The 25,931-nt window shown below is 37.3% G+C and overlaps 1 protein-coding gene across 3 annotated transcripts in view; it reads left to right on the forward strand.

Annotated features, from left to right (window-relative positions):
* Positions 1-25,931, forward strand: part of LOC126187851 (adhesion G protein-coupled receptor A3) — a 173,234-nt gene that overhangs the window by 125,712 nt on the left and 21,591 nt on the right. For all 3 annotated transcript variants that reach the window (XM_049929165.1, XM_049929166.1, XM_049929167.1), the window contains 3 exons: positions 1,658-1,847; positions 12,526-12,766; positions 19,537-19,725. In XM_049929165.1, the coding sequence (XP_049785122.1) occupies positions 1,658-1,847; positions 12,526-12,766; positions 19,537-19,725 (620 nt within the window). The remainder of the gene's footprint in view (positions 1-1,657; positions 1,848-12,525; positions 12,767-19,536; positions 19,726-25,931) is intronic.

Genomic DNA, 25,931 nt, shown 5'->3' on the forward strand with positions numbered 1-25,931 from the left:
CTTCATGAAGCACTGCAGAGAAGTTTGGAATGTAATCCAGGACACTGGTGCAAAGACTGGTAATCGGGAACGTTACACCGTCACCTCTTCTCCCCTTGCCAGCCAAATAATGGCAGTGAAAATTCAGCAGTATTTCAGTCAACTAACCTCCAGGTCCACCGTCACTGCACAGGTATGCATTAGTTAAAAAATGTAATTACTATAAATAATTCAAGATGAACTGTGCTGTTAGCTGGATACCTCGTGCCTGATTTAGATCTGAGGGTCTTAACAATTATTCGATCCTCGATAGACTGTGTTTTTGCAAGTATTGGAATATTTGAAAATCTGTGTGTGAATGGGTACTGTTGTTTATGAGAATTGTTTTGTTTCTTTCTTCTCTTACAAATCTTGTAATATGCTGGCATTCTGCTATGTCTTTGTAACCCTGACTACACAAAGTGGGAAATAAAAAGCTATGTAGTTCTAGCAAGAGATCTTTCTTACCAGAAGCACTTCTTTTTTAAAAAGAAAAAAGAGGATGTCGTCTGTTAAGAGTATTTGGTACAAAAGCCTAGATCAGGTGGCAAATTTACTTCTACACTAACTAATCACAAATCATATATCTGTTATCCTGGGTACGTGGTGCAGATTTCATTAGTTTATGATGGGCAAGTCAACATCACAAAGCTGTACACGAATTAGCCAATTGCAGCCACAGTGCCTGCATACAGTTGGTTTGATGCAGGAAGTTTGTTACTTTGAGCTGTCTTGTGCGTTAATTTTTTGTCAAGTAAAACATTTTCCACTGTGTACAGGGCACTTGAGGACTAACATTGAGCTGCTGTGTAATAATTAATAATAATAATAATAATAATAATTATTATTATTATTATTATTATTATTATTATTATTAACACAATACTTTTATTAATATTTCAGTGGTTATTGCTACTCACCATATAGCGGAGATGCTGAGTTACATAACTGCAGTTATGTGTGTGAGTTGCATTTGCACAAGTGTGTGTGTGTGTGTGTGTGTGTGTGTGTGTGTGTGTGTGTGTGTGTGTGTGTGTGTGTTGTTGACAAAGGTCAATGACTGAAAGCTTTAATTGTGAAAGTCTTTTTGTTGTGCCTATCTGCGTCTCAGCATCTGCGCTCTATGGTGAGTAGCAACTTTGCTTCTCATAATACTGTTGGATTCCATCCTGGATTTTCCATTGTCTGATTTCAATGGTTATTGTTATACAAAGTCTAATTGTAAGATTTATCATTTATTTTAATAACTAGTATTATTATATTTTATGCATAACATAATTGTGAAGCAGGCCTGATTAGACATCGTAGATATATATTACCCTAAACTTATGTAAAAGTAAGTGCTTAAGAAGTATGAAAATGGAGGACCTACAAGAAATACCTTATACCATAACATATTCAATAGAGCAGAGTTCCAAACCTGCAGAACTTGTTAACCATTTGTTTGTTTCTTTCTCCATTTGCGGTGTACAGCAAAATACTGCCATAGTCAAGGTTTGTTAGTGTTCCTTAATTTATGGTACATACTTTGTTTGCAACTTAAGAGTTAAATATTAGCTTGTTGCTTCTAAAATGTGTCCTTGGATAAAATAAATAAAAAATTTATTAACGTATTTACATTTTTCTTTATGATTTTCAGGTGATCGAAGCTTCTGTTCAGGTTCCCAGTACACTCTTTTACCAGCTGGAAAAACAAGGACACTCGGTTACATCATCCAGGCAGCTACTTGTGTCCGTCTTCGAAAATAACTGGCTTTTCCCTAGCATACCGTTCAATTCGTCTCGCCCAGAAAGAGATATTACATCATGTGTCATTGGTGCCAAATTAGGTAACTCTTTTGTCCTTAATTCAGTTACACCACCATTAGCAGTAACACAAATAAATATGTGAAACAATGCAATATTTGCCATTAGACATATTATTAATGTTTTACAGTCTTCTAGTAAGATGACCTCTAATTTGTCGTATCATGTACAAGCAATTAGCTTCAGCTTATATTGCCATTTTCATATTGTAGCTATTTAAGTTACAACATGGGCCTAGCATCCTATAGAATGGCTGTAATGGTCAGGTGTTCCTGAAAGCAGAACATAACAGCGTACCCAAATACAGTGAAGTGCCACAGACATTATGAAGGAGGTATGGAAAGGCTATAAATCAAAACTGACCTTGAAACTATACTACCCTGGTTTGAACCGCATATTCTTGGTCTTTTAGTTAGCACATAAGTTTGTTGACTCAGAACTGAAAACTTTTTGGGTAGTGTACCATATTATACAAATAATGAACGCAGCATTACTATTTCTTAGTTACAGTGGGCCACACATTTATCGGCTTTAAATCGGCCTGTTGGGTAATGACCAGTTCACTAATACTTTTATTCATATATCTACAGAACCAGGCTAGACCACCCAATTGATGATAGTTTTCAGTGGCAACACTTATCATGAATCTTCTATTTTCATAAATCAAAGTTTACAGAGATACTTTCAGTTGAACATACTTCGTTATTAAATTCACCATAAACATTTAGTGTGACACAATCTGCACTCACAAAAACCAAAGAAGTTCACACAGATATATCACTATCTATCTATCTATCTATCTATCTATCTATATTAAAAACAAAGATTCCATGACTTACCAAACGGCAAAGTGCTGGTAGATAGGCACAATAAAAAAAAACACACAAACACACACACAGAATTTCAAGCTTTCACAACCAACGGTTGCTTCATCAGGAAAGAGTGAAGGAGAGGGAAAGACGAAAGGATGTGGGTTTTAAGGGAGAGGGTAAGGAGTCATTCCAATCCCAGGAGCGGAATAGGGGGAAAAAAGGACAGGTATACATTCGCACACACACCCGTATCCAACTGCACATACACAGACACAAGCAGACATTTGTAAAAGCTTTTACAAAATCTTAATCTCTTTCTTTCAATTTCTTCTCTCATACTTTCTTGTTTAAGGTCCTTTCTAATCTCTACATTCCTTACTCTGTCCATTCTTGTTTTTCCCTTAACTGCTCTGAGAAATTTCATTTCCCCTGCTTGCAGTCTGCTCCAGTCCCTTTCTGTCATTGTCCATGTTTCTCCACTGTAGGTGTCAATAGGGATGTAATAATTATTATACATAAGGAGTTTTGCTCTTTTCTGAAACTTCATTATTCCAAATCAGGTGTTTTATTGTTTGGTAGAAATTGCCTCCCTTCTGTAACCTCCTATTAATTTCGTTAGTTATTCTTCCATCCCTAGATATTTCACTCCCTAAATAAGTGAAACTTTCTACCACTTTGAGGGGTTCTCCATTCAAGGTAATATTTCCATTGATCCCTTTCTCTCTTCCAAATACCATTAATTCACTCTTATCTTTATTTATTTTTAATCCATACCTTTTCATTATTTCCTTCCACGCATGAAGCTGTAACAGTACATCTACCTCTTTATCACCCCATATTACCATACCATCTGCAAAAATCATCTTTTTGTCTTTTTCTTTTACTATGTATTTAACTGCCCTATTCATTCCCTCCATCACAACATTAAAAAGTGCAGGAGATAGAATACTTCCTTGCTTAAGTCCTTGTCTTATTTCGAAGTATTCAGAGTTCCCCAATGGTGTTCTAATTCTACAATTGTGTCCTCTGTACATTGTCTTTATAACATTAATGTATCCATCTTCTATATCTATCTTCTTCATTTCTTCCCAGATTCTTTCCCTGTCAACTGAGTCATATGCTTTTTCTATGTCTATAAAAACCATTATCACCGTTTTGTTATACTCCCAACTTTTTTTCCATCAGTTGACGGATAGAAAATATCAGGTCGATCTTGCTTCTTCCTTTCCTAAACCCATGCTGTTCTTCACTCAGCTCCTTTTCTATCTTTTCACTTATTCGATTTAGTAAAATTCTTTCAAAAATCTTGGCTGTATGACTCATAAGGGTTATTCCTCTGTAGTTTTTACAAAATCTTTTATTGCATTTCTTGAAGATGGGAACAATGTCTCCTCCAGTCGTCAGGTATTGTACTATTTCTCCACACACTTGATAGTACTCTATACAGCCACTGCATTCCCACTGGACCTGCTGCTCTTATCATGTCCACTGATACTTCATCAGGTCCTTGGGCTTCCCTCCATTCATCTTCTTCACAGCTTTTTCCATTTCTTCCCGTGTAATTTGTCCTAATTCTGCTTCCTAACTTCTCTCAATTTCTCCATTATTTGTTGTTTCCTCTTGTACCTACTCCTCAGCGTTTAACGGCTTCTTAAAATGTTCTTTCCAGATATCTTTTATATTCCCTGGATATTCAATAATGGTACCATCCTCTGTTTCCATCTTTACTGGTACTTCAGAAGCCTTCCTTTTATTTTTCATCATTTTATAGAACATTTTCTTATTGCTCTTCACATCTTCTTAAAGGTTTTTTTGTAAACTCTTCCCATGCCTTTTTCTTTGCTGTTTCCACTATTTCTTTGCACTTCTTCTTTTCCTCTATATATGTTTTATGGTCTTTGTCATTTTTAGTTTTCCACCACTTTCTCCATGCTCCATTTTTTCTTCTAACTGCTTGGATTGTGGTATCATCCCACCAACTTGTCTGTCTTATTTTTTCCTTTCCAGATGTTCTGCCACATACTTTTTGTGCTGCTTCAACTGAAGTGTCTTTGAATAAACTCCATTCTTTTTCTACATCGCAGAAAACTCCTTTTGGAAATTTTTGTGTGATTAATTCTCTGTACTTCTCAGCACATTCACTCTCCTTTAGTTTCCAATCCCGTATCCTCATCACTTTCTTCTGTTTTCTGTTTTTCACACACTGATTCATTTTCCATTGTCCCACCAGTAATCTATGGTCTCCATCTGCACTCACGCTTGGAATTACCTTCACATTTGTTACTTTCTCTCCCCATTCCCTATCTACTAGAATATAATCAATTACACTCTTGGTTCTTCCATCCCAACTGTATCTGGTGATAACATGACTTTCTCTCTTCATAAACCAGCTGTTTGTTATTTTCATTCCATTCCTCTGGCACAAATCCAGGAGTCTTTCCCCTTCTTCATTTCTGCCTCCATATCCAAAACATCCCAATACTTGCTCAAATCCCTTTCTGTCCTAGCCTACCTGTGCATTAAAATCTCCCATTACTATATTAGCACTCTCTACATGGTTTTCTAACACATTTTCAAAGTCCATCTTCTCTTCTTCGCTACATCCCATTTGAGGTGCATAAATCTGGATTACGTTTAGTGTTTCTTTTTGGAATCTCAGGTTTAAGATTATGATCCTGTCTGATATATATCTCACATTTTCAGTACAACTTTGTACATTCTTATTCGCCATCACTGCCACACCATTTATTCCAGACCTGTTATTCCCACTCCAGTGCAGTTTTCCTCCTCCTCTCAAATTCTTCTCACCTTTTCCCTTCCACTTTGTTTCGCTTAATCCCAATATATCTAACTTTCTCTCTGTTAGTACATCTGTCATTTCTTCCATTTTTCCATTGAGGGTTAATATATTAAGGGTGCCAATATTTAGGTTACTTTTTAGTCCAGTTGGTTTCATCTTCTTGTACTGATGAATATCATCAGGTCTCCCATCATTTGCACCAGTACTTGAAGAAGCAGTGGGGTAAAATCCTGAGTGGTTCGTTTCGAGGCTCGCCTGTGTTTTGAAAGTAATATATGAAGACTTTCCTACTGGCTTGCTAGGCCTAACGCAAGAAAGGATTATATATCACTAATCAGGGTGTATATGACCTGGGACAACAGGGAGATCCGGGAAAAACCCGGGATATTTTTAGAATTCCGGGAATTTTTCATTGTTTGAGTTTTCATTTAAATTTTTGTAATTTTGTCTGGTAAGAACCGATACTATAACAAAGGGAATTACTGTATCTTGCTACTGCAGAATAATACTTCAATAATAAAACATAAACAAGAGAAAAAGTCGAAACTAACTTAAATTGCAAAGGAAATGTGCCGTAAACAACAACGACACACAGTGCTCACGCAAGCATCTGCCAACAGCAAGGCTTTAGGAAGACTATGCAATGCTTCATAACAACAAATTGCCTCCGATGAGCATGAAGTCACAACTGTTTACATTCGATTTGTTTTAGCAGTTACGCGCGGGCTCAATGCACATGCGCAGTTGAGTCGCATTTGAGTTGTAGATTCTCCAACTTCTGGCTACAGGAATGTGGTTGTGCAAGCAGTCGCAGCAAGCAGCTAGATGCTACGGTGAAAAGGGGGCGCCAAATTCATGTACTTGAGGAAAAAAAACTTGTTTCACAAAGCACCTAGCATCCATCGCATGTTTATCTATCGATTATTCATATGATTTTAAAACGCTTCCCAGTTGGTTTTTGAACATTTTTGAACACATTTTAAGTTGATTTCTGAATGAATCAGAAGTTGACTTTTGAATGCATGAATAGTGTATGTGATGTTTCTCACAGGAGAATCCTCGTCGCATCTAGAAATAAACTTTCCGCAGACAAAAGGGGGCGGGGCAATACGAGCTGAGGGAGTAAAGCTGAACGGATGAATGCCAATCGCTGTCTGATTATGTGGTTGACTGGGTGTGCGAATGCTCAGCATTGTTATAATTACTAGCGAAATCCATAGATTCAGACTACCAGAATGGAAATAAATGACTAACAGGAATAACAGGTGAGAAAGATTACGTATTATCTTCTCGGTGTATCCAAGAAAATGAAAATTTGACAGAAAATTTTTGACCAGCTCGCTACACTAGTAAGGATGTACAGTCCCCGGCTAGCAGACGCATAAGTTCTATTCTGGAAGTAACGCGGAACACTTGTTGTTCGAACACGTAATAACGCCTAACCGGAAAATAATCGTGGGATAACTAAACCTGTGATTCTGAGAGGGTTAGTGAAGTTAATTGGCGAACAAATTTTGACAATGGCAGCAATAGCTACAGAATTGGTGATGACAAGATTGTTAGAACGAGGAAGGAGAAGAAACGAGGACATCACACTAATAATGGGAGAATAAGACGATTCCAAATTTATATAAAAATTTCGTAATACTGCTTTTCGATCTCATGCTTGAGAAGCTGGTGCATATGAATGAAAGCTGAAACCATTTCCTAACATAAAGCTTTTTGCTTGTAGCAGGCCTAATAGGCATTTGATATTGGTACTTCGTGAATTATATTCTGTCGTGTTATAAAAGTGACCATTTGTGCCAAAACAGTCTAGTTTATTTGGTGTGTGTTACAAAATTGCTGCAATATTAGAAAGGCCTATTTTGTTTTATCTAGCAGACAGTGACAAAATAGACGTAATCCGATCGAGAAGCCACACCAGTCTTGGGTATTATTTGTATTAACAGATTTTCAGTACTAGATAACGACATTCCGATTTTTCATGTAGCAAAACGTTTGACGAACTTTGATGAGGTAATAGATTCTTTCACAGAAAGGAAAGCACGCCATGTAAATCTGTGGCAAGGTTAGAGAGAAAAAAATGCTAGGAGCTAAGGTTTGAAAAAATGTGTAATTTCTTGCTTATCTCTTGTCAGTATTGGTTTTATATATCCTATATTTAATTTTATGTCACACAAAACAGCAAGTTATTAACTAATTGGCAATAAAGAGTTCAGATTTTCTGAAGAGTTCTTGTTCTCTCAATTACAAATAATCCCATCCGCTATTAACTGCGAGATTTTTTTGAAGAGGGGCAGGCTGTCAAATCGGCTGACTGGTAGCAAGAGAGGCACCACAGGACACTTCAATTTCCACTCGCCTGAATATAGTTTGGATGTGCAGTAGAAAAATGCTTTATGAAGACGCGTGGCACTGCACTTTGGCATACTTAAGACCAAATAATATGTCTTACATTTCCTTGAATACATATGTTTTTTGTTTCAGACTTTTCAGAAAGATGTGCACTACAAGATGAACATATTTTGAAAATTTGATATTTTTGGTATTGACTCTGTTCGCAAATGTAGATCCGGGGCTGATGCGCAGAGCAGTCTGAGTTATAGTGGGTAGTCTCCACATACCCGTGTTTACATTTAGTGATTTTGCTGTTTCACCTTCGTTTACTCTCACGTCAAATGAAAACAAAACGGATATCTGTGGCCGGGAGCTATCAAGTGAATTAAAACACATTCACATTATTACAGAAGGCTAAAATATGTCATTAGTTTCAGATTTTATTTTATTTCCACCTTTCTGACAGTCAAGCATTAATCGCCTTGCAGAACAATGAAGTTATTTTTGTCTGTTTGCTAAAGAAATTTGACTTTTATTAACCTTTTCCGCAGAGGCAGTCAATGTATTTGAAACAAAATGTTTAATTCCACAGTACTGGCTAGTTTCAACTGTTCGCTGCATTTCAAGTGCACGTTTTCATTTTCTAGCACCTATGGCATTATGTCAAAATAAAGAACCAAACATGATATAATACAGTACTAGTGCTCCAAGAAAATTTACATCCCGAAAACCATACTGAAAAGCTTAATATCAGGTCGAGGTCTACTTCATTGGGAATCCGGACATACGAATGAGCACTTTAAGTATGCACTTCAAATGTGCACATTTTAATATTGTTCACGAAATTCCGATGCTCTTGCAGTATCCTCTGATGTTTTGTTTCTTTTATGACATAATGTATGATCTTTCAATGTTTTACACGTACGTACATGTGGGCTTCCTACGTCATGATAGCTACCCAAGATCGGTGTCGCCTGTTGTCTGCGCTTTCTGGAAACTGCTGAAACGAACCTATTTCTAACAGGTCGCGGGAAAATATTGCGAATAGTGGTTTGAAAAGCGTTACTTTCAAAGTAAATATCCTTTTACGTATGTTGAACTATGTGCAAGAATTTACCATGAATTTATTAAATCACATAGCATTTGACTCTCATTTAAAAATCAACTCTTTGATGACGCGCCATTTAGAAGAATTTCGAACCCTGAAGATCAGACATTTATGTCATTATTAAAAATTTTACTAGCACATTTGTGTGATATATCTTAAAGTGTAACACGCGCAAAAAATATCAACAGTATATGCGAAAGCATAGCTTCACTTGCAGCTTGAGAACAATATTATATGTGAAAACTTTGCTTTTCTTGCAGCAACACTATGTATATTAATTTAAAGCATTAACTTTCCCTGTTTGTATGTTTGTGCTACTTAACAGTGATGTTGCTGCTGGCTGACTACATCACGTCTCCTATGCTCTGAATATCCGCTGTCACCGGCTGGCGAGATCACGTGACATGAGCTACGAACGGCCTACAAAAGCGTATCGAAATCTCGATTTCAATGATTTGGAACGTAACATGCGGTGTTTGGTGGAATTCCAGTGTCTACTTTCGTAATAAGGAAATACGTAGCATACATGCGGCTGCACATCAAAGATGTTTCCAAAACGTGTCTTTTTCCCCTGAGTTTCGTTTTCTAAAGTGCCGGGAAATTGTACGCCCGTGTATAAAATCATAACCATTGAAAGGATTGATAAGGGAAAATATACTGTCACCCAGGAGAAAGTGTATTTTTAACCAGGAAATCCGGGAATTTTTTTTCCTTGTCCACGTATACACCCTGCTAATACATGTTATTAACAGAAGAAATGCTGCGACAATGTTAACTGTTCCAATTGTGATGTTGGATGGACTTCTAAACATTTCATTGCATAATACAGACTGAATGAGCATTAATTCACATAGAAACTCTTAACTGAGTGGCGCAGTGGTTAGACACTGGACTCGCATTCGGGAGGACGACGGTTCAATCCTGCGTCCGGCCATCCTGATTTAGGTTTTCCGTGATTTCCCTAAATCGCTCCAGGCAAATGCCCGGGTGGTTCCTTTCAAAGGGCACGGCCGACTTTCTTCCCCATCCTTCCCTAATCCGATGAGACCGATGACCAAGCTGTCTGGTCTCCTTCCCCAAAACAACCAACCAATTTTAACTGAGTGCGTTTTAGGCAGCAACCTGTCTACATGATTGTGGACTTCTAGATGCAGATGTTAGTAAACTTTCACATAGGTGTTGCCCATTTGCTCTCTGGACACAGACACAATGCGTTGAGGTAACTCATTTTGTTGCTGGTGTCAGACTGAAAGTTTTTGGGAAGGGAGGATTACGGTGATGTAGGATTCTAAAAAGTACATGTTTGTATATAAAATTTCTAGGTTGAGATTTACTAGAGTGGATGAGCTATAGTAAATGGTTAATTAACAAGTAAAAAAATTACAGAACTATTTTGTATACCTACACTGTGAATTGCCTATTTATGAGTACAATTGCCATATTTAGGGACTTACTTAATTAATTAAGGATGTCATTTGGTACTGAAAATTTAGGGCAACAAGAGTATAGTGTCAAACTTGGGGATTAAATAAGTGTAATGGCATAAAAAACAACAGCAATTTTAGGCATATCACAACTTCAGGACCAATTACCTTTTTAGTTAATTAGTTTCTGAAAAATTAAAACGTGTTACAGTAGAGTTTCTTTCTAATGGTGTATGTACATATTTTCAAAACTATGGACTAGCTGAGTTGAAATTTACTGTTACATGCTGTAGCAACAGTTGTAGTTATTTACATTAACTTTGTTTTCAGCAAATCTGAATACTTCACTATAGTCAGCGTATTGAGAATTAACACCTGAATAATGAGGTTGCACAACATATGATATGATCTGAAAAACATGTTTACAGCTTTGGGCACACATCACATGTATATGATGTGGATAACTGGATTTAGTAAATGGAAATTATGAAAATATGAGACCCATTGGGTACAGATAGCCATGTCAAGATATAATATTTCCAACTGCTACACATATTCTCAAATAAACATAATTTAGACTGACTAGAGATATGGTTTCGTTGAGATTTGTTATGAAGAGACTGCAGGAATTAGTGTTCCATTGCCATATCTTTCACAGATCTGCTATGTAACTCACTTCAAGGTAGTCAATCCAAATGTAAGTAGGCAGAAGTGTAAGTTTTCAGAAGTTCGACAAATCCTTTATCGACTACTATTTTGGGTCTTGGTTTCTTCTGCCTTATTCCTTCTGTAATTGGTGGTTGTTAGTACTTTCATTTCTGTTACATATTATGTTGGTTTTATGTAACTTACATCAACATAAATTCCTATCTGCTTCTTTTGATGTGCAACTATCCCCTTTTCCATCCATTATAATGCATTTCTTTTATAACTACCTGATTCATGTGAACCAGAGATATTTTAAGTGAATTACCTCAGAGTCCAAAAAGTTGAATCAATTAAAAGCCACTTTGAAACATGTGATATTACTTTCCTTTCAGTTACTCATTGGATGATCAATGTATTTCATTTGTTGAGAATGAGGGCTTGCACAAAAGGGAAATCCATAAAGTTTGTTAAGTACAGAGCCAATTCTACCCACAGGATTTTCCCATACGCTGCTAGTACAAAAGGAATCTTGTAGAATCCAGGCAGTGGCTGTTGAAATTATATGTAGCTACTGCAATGTGGCACACTAGAAAAGTTGGACTTAACAGTAACTCTGTGACATGACTCTGAAGCAAGGAAACTTCCCGAGTCCAGCTGACTAGTGTTCGACAACTAATGATAATTGACAGACAGATCTCTTGAAGAAAATTTCTTCTACCCAGTACAAAAAAAGCACTGATAGTATAGAAGGAATTTCTACTGTTGCTGCACTCCATTGTTTGTAATCATTGTGTGTGTGTGTGTGTGTGTGTGTGTGTGTGTGTGTGTGTGTGTGTGTGAGAGAGAGAGAGAGAGAGAGAGAGAGAAAGATTACATCAAACTTAGATATTTTAATTGTGATGCCAGAAAAAGAAGGAACCAGATTTTTAAATATTGCCGATGAAATAAAAGTCTTGCTTTGCAGTTAACTCTGTGTAGTAGAGATTATGAGAAATTCTGAAATGATCTAAAATTGTTTATTTACTAAGTTTTGCATACACATACACAAAGTTCAGTTCATAAGCAGCAATTTTTAACTAGGCTCTTAACGTTCATTTACATTTTCTGGTATGTTGTTATTGACAAAACAGTCTCATTGTATCACGACCTAAAGCTTATTTCCATTGAAGCCTTGTTCTTAAGATTGTAACATAAATTATTAAATGTTGCTGTTTATGCTTTCTGCTGTCAAAATTATTTTGTTTTTTGTGGTTGCATGGTTGCAATTTTGAGTGTTTCATCTTCAGGCAGAAATCTCAAATGTAAATATGCACATGGGCATCAATACAGCTGCTAGTTCAAATATCAAGCAAGTACAAACAGTTATCAAATCATAGAAATCACAAATAACCAGATAAAAACCACGACAGAATCATATTTTCTCATGTTCTTGTGATCCTACTTCACAGATGGATAACAAATGTGATGATGGACAATATGTATTGCTGAGAAGTGCAGTAGACAAATATAGACTCCAGATAGATAATTTTAAATGCTATTCTAATCAAATGTATTTTTATATTCTCACAGCGGGAATAGAGGTGGCAAATTTAACGGAACCTGTTTATGTAATGCTACGTGCGCCCTTGACTGGAGATTCTCCCAAGCCAGCATGGTGGAACCCTCACATGAATGAAGGAGCTGGTGGCTGGTCTACAAAAGGCTGCCAGCTATCACACCTTCTGCACGGCCTCCTTGTCTTCCAGTGTGATCGTCTCGGGTACTTTGGACTGTTGCAGAAGACTGACAATGCATATGATAGCGTGGACAGGTACAAACATAAGTATGTTACTCTCAAGGCATTGAATGCTCAATCGGCACATAAACAAGATTGAAATCAATGCTAAATGGTGTGTGTGATACTACATGCACCTTTGTCTGGAGGTTCTCCCAAACCAGTAAAAATTTCAGTCTAATTTGTGTGCCTGTTGACTGCTCAATACTTTACCTCTGTGGTGAGTGATTACCTTTAATACTTCAATTATTTATTCCAACCAGGACTTTAAAACTATACACAAATAAACTAACATTGATTGCATCAAACAATGGAAAATCAAGGATGGAATAATGAAAATATTATGAAAAGGTTAGACTGCTACTTGCCATTTAGTGGACATATTGAGCTGCAGTCAGGCACGACAAAACGACTGCTAAATAAGTAATATTTTGGTCAAAAGTCCTTCTGAAACAGACAACACCCACACACACTCACACCGATACTACTCATACTTATGTCCACTGTCTCTGGCTGCCAAGCCCATCAGGAAACGAAGTTAGGAAAAGCTCCTGGTTTCAGTGGCATTCATACTGAATTCCTCATATATTTCAGTAATTACACAAGAAAGTGACTTGGCAGGTGTCTCACCGATATCTTGCAGACAACAATGTTTTCCATCAACTGAAGAGAGCGAAGGTGGCCTCCATCTTAAAACCAGGGAAAAAAAATCCCCACAAAACTGTAGACCAATTGTTCTGCTCAGCATGATTTACGAACTTTTGGAAGGATTACTATATAACAGGATCAAACCTGAGACTCTTCAACATATCCTAATTGAACTGGCAGGATTTCACTATCATCAGAGCTGCTTGGCTCAAGTTCTCTCATTAACTAAGTTCATAGAAGTGAGCTACCAAAAATGATTTAAAACTTCAGCTGCCTTTGTCATCATTATAGCAGCATATGACAGTTTGAAGCCGGGGCATGATACTAAAACTCATGAAAGTGATGCCCTGCAAAACTACCATCATCGTCGCCAATGCCAAGCTTTCTAATAGATGTTGCCAGGTGATCATGGGTGACGGATAGAGTACTGAAATTAAGCTGAACAATGGCCTTCCAAAGGGATCTGTTATGTTTCCTCTTTTAGTTAGCTGTTGTATAGCAGATACCGCCCGAAACCAACTCGTGGAAGTTTGGATATTCTGACACTTTGGCCCGGGCAACAAGCTGTAATGATATAGAGGCCACTGAGGATGTCTTGATCAAGGATCTGAAAGTTACTGGGAATAACTTTCGCTATTGGGGATTTCAACCTCTTGCCACGAAGACAGAAATCTCTACATTCAACCTCAACATCAAATGGGTCAACAAAGAACTCAGTATTTACTTTGAGAACAGACTACTGACCTACAGTTGACATCCATAATACTCAAGTGTCACCACAACTAGATCACTGAGCGTCAAGAATCACTTGTCAGACACAGCTGCCAACCTTAGAACTATATCTTGCAGCAACTTGCCAGCACTGGATGGGAATCTTCAGGTGCCCCACTTTAGGTCTGGTCTATCTGGTAGCAGAGTATTGTGCACAGGTTTGGCTTAACAATATTCGCACTAGTCTCATTGATATCTAACTAAATCAAACTGTGCACCTTGTAACAAGCATAATGTAGGAAACAGCATCCTTTTCGGTTACCCCACTAAACTTTATAACTCCTCCCCAACTGCACCAAGAGAAATCACTTATTAGAGGACTCAGAAAGGTTGAGAACAACTCTCTTTTACAAATCCATCAAGATAGCCCCAACAGTAAGAGACCCAGGGTGTGCTCTAACCATCCACCCTTTAAGAGTGCAACAATTTTGCATGGAAACAGATTTAGCCTAGTTGATTGCTGGAAAGAGGAGTGGACCAATCAGGCCTTTCATATCATGCCTTGCCTCACCACCCAGATTCAACAAGCCCAGCAAAACCTAGTTTACCCTAAACTGAATACGAACAATATGTGGCACATGTGCTGAGTCTTTATACAGACAGGAGAAAAATAGCTTCTCCAATTGTGATTATGGACCTGTAGGCAAGCCATGAAGCATATATTTGAAGATTGCCAATATTGATGCATGATTCTGAAAAGGTGACAGAGTATATCAGCAATATGGATATTCAGAACTGCCTCCATTCCTTTCTATTTTGTGCTCGGCTCCTTCAGGTGTCATCAATCTACAGGGCTGCCAAGTCCTTCACCAGGTCGTCCGAGCTACATTGGTTGTCCTATGGGGCATCTAGCATCTGCTTTCCTCTCAGGTGTCATTTTCACCTGTCTTTCTTCTTGCATATGAGCTACATGGCCCACTCACTGGATTCTTTTCCTTTCCAGCTTCTGTAGGCTTGTTGTTGGTTGCATCAGGACATAGATTTCCTTGTTCTTCTTCCTCCCATATCTTCCTCATTACTGTTCTTTAAAATTTTAACAGTTTGTCCTTTTCTCATTTAGACATGCTCAAGGTTTCTGAAGTATACATGATGCTGGGCATATCACTGTGTTATATATTCTTATTTTAGTGTTCACTGATATTGATTTTGAGCTGAGTGTTTCCCTGAGGGATTACATGCATTTTATTCCCACTGCTGTTTTTTTCCTTGATGTCCATTTCTCTGCTGTAGCTACAGGTAAACCAAAATCGAAAGTATTTGATCCGGTGAACTCTCCTGAACTCGAATAGAACTTAGAATCATGTAATTTAAGTAAGGAACAGACAGAGAAATTGTGCCTCAATTAGTAGTGAATGATTGAGCCAGCTTTGGAAAAATATGCACCTGGCAAAATAATGAAATATGATAGCGTTCCCCCTAGTATACGAAAAATATCAGGAATCTTGAAACTTCCTGGCATATTAAAACTGTGTGCCAGACCGAGACTCAAATTCTGAAGCTGTGAGTCGTGCTGGGGTAGCTCAGATGGTAGAGCACTTGCCCACAAAATGCAAAAGTCCCGAGTTTGAATCTCGGTCCAGCACACAGTTTTAATCTGGCAGGAAGTTTCATATCAGCGAACACTCTGATGCAGAGTGAAAATCTCATTATCAGGAATCTTCTGAAGAAACGGCACCTACTGCACCAATAGGTATGAAGAAATGTATAAAACAGCAGTTAGTTAATTGAAACATGTTTGCTGACAAGAGGAGTGATGCAGTAAGCCTCCTGTAACTACCATAGCAAAATTATTAAAAGTCTTTTTAAGATACACACCATGTTATACATGATACCCATTACATAACAAAAAGTGAGATACAATGAAACAAATAAAAAATTGTTCAACACTTTCTTAAGTCAAAGTCTTTTACATATTTTACTCTTTAAAATGGTAAGCGCTGATGTCTGTCATGGTATTTATCAGAAAATTACAGAGTGCTTTTTATTATAAACCAAATGTGACATAATAATAATGATAAAAAACAACGATAAATGTTTTACGAAGTTTCTTGATGAATGTACAAAAGTGCATGCTCACATTGTGAATGAATATTAAAGACAAGGTTATCAACAATAACAACATTCAAAATAACAAGCTCATTTTTTTACATTAAACATGTTTTTCATCATAGACTTGGATCACGGTCAAGTGTAACACGTTACAAATCCTTATCCAGACATCATGATATACATTTTCTCTGGTTTGAAAAGGTAGACGCCAGTTTCCTGTCATCCACTGCACCAATGAGAGGTTATTTTTTAAATCTTTATTTGCATGGATCCATACACTTACGCAATATGTGACACACAACAATTGTTGCATCTTATATCTATTTTACACATTTATTACTTTGCAGCTGATATGCTACAAGTTATATCACAAGCATGCCTTAAAATTTGTTAAATGAATATGAACATTTTTCTGTCAGAAAAGATTCTGATTTTGCACCAAAATAGTTCCCCTTTAGAGTTTGATAGTTTGTTAGATGAAATTGAATCATTGATGTATAGGCTACAATCTGTTATTTTTATTTTTTGTCTTTGCCTAAAGTATTTATATTTAATCTGTGTTGTGATTATGCACATCATTCCACTTGATAATGTCATTTGGTCGATCCATAAAAATTTAAGTAATTTAAATTTGTGTACATAATATATTGTTATATTTAAAAAGAAAGATGATGAGACTTACCAAACAAAAGCGCTGGCAGGTCGATAGACACACAAACAAGCACAAACATACACACAAAATTCTACCTTTCGCAACCAACGGTTGCCTCGTCAGGAAAGAGGGAAGGAGAAGGAAAGACATATATTGTTAAGTATTTTTGGTGTACAAACATTTCACTTCGTGATTCTGTAAGGCCTATTGCTTGCATAAGTCTTATACCCCTTTTCTGTAACAGCAATACATTTTTTAGGTGAACCTCAACTGCACAGCCACTTAATTTGATCTCGTAGAAAAAAAAGGATAAATCGTTCCATAGTACACTTTTTTAATGTTTTGCTAGGAACTATCTTTATGAATTGGCTAAGAAGATGTAAGGCGCTACTAACTTTTCAAAATAGAAAATTAACACAGATTTTTAATGGTGTACACACCCAGTAATTTACAATTGCCAGTTGTGTCCCTGAGAAGTTAGATTCGTTATTTACCTGGATGTGGTAAGAACTGCGTATTTTAAATACCAGTAATTGAGGTTCGGTGATATTCATCTTGAGGTTCTGATCATAGATGTATTTAGTTAATTCTGTTACATCACTAGTAATGAAGGAATCTAGCTCCTTATACTCTCTTCCAAAGAAGAAGACTGAAGTGTCATCAGCTTAGCTTATTATATGGTAGTTCATGGGTTGTGCAATGTCATTAATGTATATGAGAGAGAGAAAGGGACCAAGGATTGTTCCCTAAGGTACACCTTGTATTACAGTATCATTGGTGGATTGAAAGTTTATAGTCTTATCATCTAGTTTATATGTCAGTTCAGTGCATTACTTATGATTCAACAGATATATGGGTAGAAGATGCTTGGATGGATCCTTGATACAACATTACTACAGTTTTTTTAGAAGTTTCATATGATTTACTGAGTTGAAAGCTTATGCAAGGCCTAAAAATGTACCTGCACTCTGCATCCTCTGGTCCAACAGACAATACTAGTCATGGAAGAACTGTGTGATTGCTGTAGTTGTGCTACTTAGCTCTTTTCTAAAGCCATTCTGAGAATCTCTAAGCAGTTTTTATTTCATGAAGACTGCACTAAACTTGGACTGGATAATACTTTCGGTTATCTCAATACTCGTGGCAATTAATTATATCAGTCTATTGTTGGTGACACCTTCCTTACTTTTCTTTTCAAACACTGGTTTTGCATTTTGTGAAGAAGTCCTGAAGCTGGGACAGGATAATACTTTTGAATGTCTTGCCTAAGTTTGGAACAGCGGGTGGCAGTGGTCATGTGTGGATGAGGTGTGCTTCCTTGTGCAAATGTGTGTGTATTTTCTTTGCTAAAGAAGGCTTTGTCAAAAAGCTATAATTTATAATGGTCTTTTTGTTGTACTTGTCTGCAACTCAGTGGGTCATCTTTAAGGTGAGTAGTCATCTATCCCTTTCCTAATATTGTTACTAAAGGTGGGAATATATGATATTGGCCTGTAGTTAGAGACATCTTGTGTGCTTCTCTTCTTAAGCACTTGTTTCAAAACACTCATCTTTAAAATATGTGGACAAATGTTGTCTCTGATGCTGCGATTAGTCAGATAGATAATAGGTCTTGAGATTGTTTTTAAGAAAGCTTTAATAATTGCACAGGACATGCCATTTCATCTAGATGAATATTTGTTCTTTCCTCCATAAATTCAAACCTGCTACATTCAGTGAGGTGACATGGGGCCTTGACATGTGCATCTATAATATAGGTTGGTTGTTCAATAACACAAATTAAATAATTATTAAAAATTGCATATATTTATTGTTTTCACAATGTTGCTATTATGTCTAATGTTGAAGGGTTCTCTTCATCTTCTTGAGACTTTTACAATGTTTGTCAATTAACTCTCAATGTGGTTCACTTGTATTGCCAGACTGCTTTATTGGTCTGAGTTGCATGTTCGTGAGTTACGTTTGTGTGTGTGTGTGTGTGTGTGTGTGTGTGTGTGTGTGTACGTACACGTGCATGCGCTCGCGCTCGTGCACATATGTGTGTCTATTGTCGACGAAGGCCAATGGCCGAAAGCTTTAATTGTGAAAGGTGCCTATCTGTGACTCAGCATCTCCGCTATATGGTGAGTAGCAACTTTCCTTCTCATGGTATTGAAGCTTGTATAGAGTAGATGCTCCCTGGTTTCAAATGATCATGCTGATTAGTGTCTAGTAGAATACACTCTGTTTAAAACTTACATGAATTCAAGGATCACCTAAATCACTTAAGCTGTTCCACATATATACTGAACATGCCACTGCTAATTTTAGGAACAGATAATTATGGTAGTGCACAGGTACTCATAGATGTTGCTAAGAATTTATCCATGCCCTCATCTATTCTACTGGATTATGCTTAAGTGATAATTTAGTGAACCATAGTCATTCAGTCTGTACATTTGTCTCCTGCCTTTTTTGTGAAGTTGTATGCTACAATAAAACTGGAAGCTTTATTTTAAAATAATGTAAATCTTCTTTTGAGGAGAATAGGAGAACTTGCTGCTAACTCCTTTCTGATTAAAGGACAAATACTTGCATGTATGGAAGTGTAAAGGTTATTGTTTTTCCTGTCGATTGTGTATAAGTGAAATAAGGACGAAGTCGAATTATCTTAGTACACTTTTGTAATAACTTTCTCTTCTTCCAGACTTCCAGGAGCCAAATTTCGATATTCACATCCCACAATATATTTTGGAAGCTTTGTGAATGTAATCTGCTTAATGACAACAATTGTGACTTATATTGTTTGCCATGAGTCAATCCAGATGTCAAAAAAATCCAAGCATTCCCTTGTAAATACATGGATAGCTATGGCTGTTCTATGCTTTCTGTTCAGGTACGTATCTGAATTACTCCTTCATTAGAATAATCAAAAAAACTCATGTTTTCTCTCAGTGCTGTTCTGTATACTTTCACTTAATAAGACTGTATTAAAACTCATCGATTTAAACTAGTACACCTTGAAAAGTGATACTCTGTACTTGGTAAATGTTTGTCGCACCATGATCAGATAATTCTGCAGATTGTCGGTAAGTGTGACATAGTGTAAAGTATATTATTTTAAAGTGGGAATGTAATTCCTCACGAGTTGAGAGAGAAATAACATTAGTGTACATATTTCATGTTGTTGCCAAACAACAATGCAATCTGCCATGGTAAATCAGTCAGATACAGGAGGCTAATTGAATGTCCAGATGGAATGTACTGTCTGCTAGCATAAACAGCAAATATGTGTGCAGTGAGGTAAGAGTGTGAAGAGCTGTAATCAAGATAGCAAACTATTCTCTGTGAATAGATTTATCCTAACTTGTCAGAAAAAGCAGACCTCTTCACAAAAATTAGTTGGTGAAACTTAAACTATGATTGTCTGATAGCACATCCAAGAAGTAATGCTTGTCATACATTTTAAAGCCCTAATGCTACACAAAAGCATCTATGTAAAAGTTTTACATGCCATTATATACAAGCCACTTACGGGCAAGAGTTGTATTGAATAAGCAAGTCATTGAAAGAAGTATTGCATACTGCATCCGAATACAAATAAAGAAGATATGAGAAATTACGTAGTCTTAATAATCAGTGAAAATACTAAACCTGGCATCGTGTATGTGAGTGAGGGTATTATCAAGCCATATCAAAACACCAATAAAAGAGCCTTGACCATAGTTCACACCTAAGTGTCACAGCTACATTTAAGAGAAAAAGACAGTTGTGGTGCGAGTTCATAATTTGAACATTGGCATGTTTAGAGCATAGTTTGAAGTAAGTGGCGTGTGACGAACTTCAGCAAAGGCAGGAAGAGACTAGTCAGATAGGCTGTTCATTTCTACCACAGAAAAAATTACTCATCAGAATCATGTGACGTTGAAAACAGTTGATTGTAAATAAAATGATACTGGTGAAATAAAGAACAAAAAACTGTGTGCAGGATGAGCCATAAGTCAGTTGTCAAAAACGGCGTTTTGTGCAGTAATATTAAGCAAATGAAAATAAAAGTTTGTCAACACAAAAATACATGTAGAGTTCAGTGAGCCTACAAAAGATGCTCAGAGTGGTTTTCGTGCTGTTCTAAGCAAACGCTGGATCTTTTAAACACTGATTTACAAATTTTGTCACAGATCTTCCAAGACTTCAGTTTTTCAAATTCTGATTGGATTTGTCCCTTCAAATACTCATCATCATCATGAATCTTGGTGGAACAAACCCCATTTTTTAGTGTACCCCAAATTGAAAAATCCATGGGTGTGATACACGGAGAGTGTGGAGACCATTCAGTTGTACGTGATCTGCCTATCCATTCATCAAAGTTTTCATTTAAAAAGTCTCTCACAATAGCTCCATAATATGGGTGTGCTCCATCTTGTTGCCATCCAACTTTTTCTTAACCAGTTGCATATATTCAAGAGGTGGACAATTTTCCAGTTGCAACAACACTTCTGTGAAGGGTGGTAACTTACAGAATTGCCAGTATGTTAAAAAAAGATAATGCCCAGTGAACCCACTGCTGAAAATCCCTGCCCAAACACTCACACCAGGAAGTTTAATTCTGTCTCCAATGGCACATGAAGATTCATAGAATCCCAGTATACACAGTCAGGTCTGTCCACCATGACACTCGCCTTAAAAGTTACTTTGTCACTCCAAAAATTGCTTTTGTAAAACAGATTATGTTTGGAAATGACCTCTGTTTCAGAGTATATGTGACTGTAATTTGCATTTTGGAGACATGATTTAAAGGCCTAAATCAGTTCATCATTTATGGGTGTGAACACCTTCCATTGGGGCTCGGTTTTATTCTGCCAGAAGTTCATATTATTAATTGTAGTTTTGTGACCACCATGATCAGAAAGGCCATTTAATATTTTATTAATAATGATTCCCCTTGGTCTATAAATATGTTGTCAATTAGCATGCTTCAATTTGAAGTTACTCTGGTTGGAAAATTGTAAGTGTAAATCAATATTTCCAGATGTCTCTTCCCACTACTCTGTGTTAGGAAGTTGATACTGAAGTCTCCAAGAACTACACTATTTCTTCTGCAGTTAAATATGTGCAGGAAAAGTAAGTTGGGTTGCTTCAATAAGAGGTCAAGATTCCCTAATTGCTGCAATTAAGAGGATAGAATTACTTACAGAAAATTCAATGGCACATGCTTTTAAATGTTGCTCTAAACAAAAATCATGTACATCAGTTGCTTCATACTTGACATAGTTCTTAGCAAAATTAGCAACACCTACTCCATTTCTTTGTTTTCTGCAGTATGCTAATTCAGTAAGGGAATCAGAGCACAAGGATTTCAGCAGTTGGGCCAAAAAACAGCACCAGGGAAAATGAACAAAGACTAGATTAAATGTTTCATTTTCTTTGTATTTTAAAACAGAAGAAGAGGAAAACCAAATAATTACAGAATTTGTTTTTTCCCCTAACTTAGTATGTAAACATAATAGAAAGAATTACAGAAGAAATGCTGAGAACTACTATTTAAACAGTGTTGTGTGAAGAGCATTAAACTCAAGAAAGCACAAAATAGCTGTTCATTAAATCCTAGAGTGGTCAAGTGGCAGAACTGGGAGAGAAATTAAATGCCTTGTTTGTATTTGTGCATGAAAAGAAGGCATATTATACTGTAGCACAACAGTGTATTGAAAGTCTTGTAGCAAAAAATGTAGCAGCATACTGAAACAACACATTTAAAATATTGTATTGGCATTGCTGACGTAAAAACCAAGGAATATGGATACTGAAAATGAGTTCAAACAGTGGAATTAATGAAGATTCTCCTCAAGTAGTGGAGGCATTGAGTTGCAAATAGACTTTGGTCCACATCAATGAGAAAATGTAACTGTGTATGTGTCTTTGTATTCTGAAAAAGAATGAAAGTCCATGAACTGAACTACCATCTTCCAGTTCCTACTTACGTGTTTTTCTATTGTTTAACAGCACCACTGTAAGGTGAGTGGTTACCTTGATTCACCCCTGTGTTGAAAATGCTTCAAATGTTTCACTTCTCTAAAGGATGGAAGATAATGTACACATGTTGTAGAAGTACTGTGTCAGAAGCTGAATGAATGAACATTGAAAACTTTTTGAGCTAAAAATAAGACACATTAACTATGATGTTCCTCCAACCAGTATCCAAACACTATATAACTCCCACCATTCTAAATGGAATATAGTAGCCAAGTGCCATTTGCATCGTAAGTGGCATGTTTACCATGAAGACCCTGGGGTCATAGCTCAGGATAAAAAGGTAAACCACTTATAAATGAAACAATTTAGTTGTTAAGTAGCATGGTGCTGCAATCTTTGAGCTATTAGACCTTCAGTTTGGAAGGGCTGGAGTCTAACTTTTCTGTTGTTTCCATAAACATTTCCAGTGAGATCAATCACTTTTCTTCCGGTAACAGGCAATATTTTGCAGATGATGCAGTTATCTATAATGAAGTACTATCTGAAGGAAGCTGCATAAATATTAAATCAGATCTTGATAAGACTTCAAAGTGGTACAAAGATTGGGATCTTATAAATGTTCAGAAACCCAAAATTGTGCACTTCACAAAAAAAAAAAAAAAAAAAAAAAAAAAAAAAAAAAAAAAAAAAAAAACCATAGTGTCCCACGACTATAATATCAATGAGTCAGCTGAAGGAACTGAACTGGAAAACTTTTGGAGAGACATAAACTATCCCGCAAAAGTGTATTAACAAAGTTTCAGGAACAGGCTTTCAACGATGATTCTAGGAATCTTCTATGTATCACTCACATAGGGATCATGAGGATGAAGTTAGAGTAATTACTGCACACACGGAGGCACTCAAACAATCATTCTTCCCATGTATTATACGTGAATGGAACAGAAAGAAACCCTAATAGCTGCTACAGTGGGTCGTACCATCTGCCATGCACCTCACAGTGGTTTGCAGAGTATAGATGTAGATATAGTGACCTCACATTCATTTTCCATCCATTTCGTTTACTATAAAAGTTAGTGTTCAGTCTCTATTGGTATCAGCAGGACATTAAATTCTAACCTGCCTGCTCACATTGTCTGCTTTTGAAGCTGTAATGAAACCAGCCTGACTTGATGTCACCAACTTGAAAGATACTCAGAGGTCCACCTACGCAGAAAATGGATTGGGCATGGAATAAGACATAGAAGACTGGCAGATTAGAAAGTATGCTGACAAAATGTTGAGGTCTTGGGCTAGTTATTTGAAAGAGTAATTAGCAGTTTTAAAGACAGATTTGCTGGCTATTACTTACTTTCATGCAGCAAGATATCAGTACTGCCAACAGGCACATATAAAAATACATGGTGCTATCCTAGGTTTTGGAAGTAATAATTCCTTGTGCGAAGAGGAGAGTGGGATGGTTTGGGGAAGGGTAAGAAGGAAGGGCATGTCACCTAGACCTAAGAATGAGAGGGCCCCAACCTGTTTTGAGGACAAGAAGGACAGGAAAAGAGAGGTAAAGGAGGGGCTCAGAGAGAGTGGGAGGTTAGTGTACAGTGGTAAGCACTGGCACAGCTTTTGACAGATGATAATGGAATGAAAAGTAAAAATAGATTAAGAGGAAGAAATGTGAATAGTGCGTAGTTCTTGAATGCACTATTCATTTCTTTTTCTCTTTATCCATTTTTACTTATCACTTTGTTGTCATCATCTGTGGACTGAAGAACTTTTTCCTGGTTCACTTTTTTGAGGAGTCACAGCCTCAGCATATTTTGAGAATGAAAATCTGGCCCAAGTAACCACTATTCTTTTCATTATCCATGCAATTGGCCAGTTTCAGCCATAGGCCATTTTCAAGCACTTTGGATTGAAGCTGCCACAGTGTTTACCACTTTCTCTTCCTACTCTCTCTGATATTGAGACCCCTTTCATCTTTGTATCCTCTCATTCTCAAATAGGTGAGTCCTCCTCAGCCTGGGGTCTAAGTGACCTATCCTACCTTTTTATCTTTACCCAAACTATCCCCCACCTGTCCGACCTTTTTATCTTTCCCCAAACTATCCCCCTATCCTCCCTGAGGAAAGTACTATTAATTTCAAAAGCTGAGATAGTCTTGTGGATTTTTATATGTGTTTACCTGCAGCACTGATATTTCACTTCCTAAAGGGGAGTACTGGCCAGCAATTCCACTTCATAATTCTATACATTTCGTGTGCGCGCCCACACACACACACACACACACACACACACACACACACACACACAACCTCTCACTCACTCACTCTATGTGATCAAGAGTATCCAGACATTCCCCAAAACATACGTTTTTCATATTAGGTGCATTGTGCTGCCACCTACTCCCAGGTACTCCATATCAGCGACCTCAGTAGTCATTAGACATCATGAGAGAGTAGAATGGGGCACTCTGTGGAACTCACGGACTTCGAACCTGGTCAGATGATTGGGTGTCACTTGTGTCATATGTCTGTACACGAGATTTCCACACTCCTAAACATCCCTAGGTCCACTGTTTCTTATGTAATAGTGAAGTAGAAACATGAAGGGACACGTACAGCACAAAAGCGTACAGGCTGACCTCGTCTGTTGATTGACAGAGATCGTCAACATTTGAAGAAGGTCGTAATGTGTAATAGGCAGACATCTATCCAGACCATCACACAGGAATTCCAAATTGCATAAGCCACATGTCACGCCGGTAAATGCCAAATGACACTTTGCTTGGTGTAAGGAGCTTAAACATTGGATGATTGAACATTGGAAAAGCTTTGTGTGGAGTGACGAATCACAGTACACAATGTGGCAATCCGATGGCAGGGTGTGGTTATGGTGGATGCCCAGTGAACATCATCTGCCAGTGTGTGTAGTGCCAACAGTAAAATTCGGAGGAGGTGGTGTTATGGTGTAGTCATGTTTTTCATGGAGGGGGCTTGCACCCCTTGTTGTTATGCGTGGCACTATCGCAGCACAGACCTACATTGATGTTTTAAGCACCTTCTTGCTTCCCACCATTGAAGAGCAATTCGGTGATGGCGATTACATCTTTAAACACAATTGAGCACCTGTTCATAATGC

The sequence above is a fragment of the Schistocerca cancellata genome, chromosome 5 (assembly GCF_023864275.1).
Source record: "Schistocerca cancellata isolate TAMUIC-IGC-003103 chromosome 5, iqSchCanc2.1, whole genome shotgun sequence".
Classification (NCBI taxonomy): Eukaryota; Metazoa; Arthropoda; class Insecta; order Orthoptera; family Acrididae; genus Schistocerca; species Schistocerca cancellata.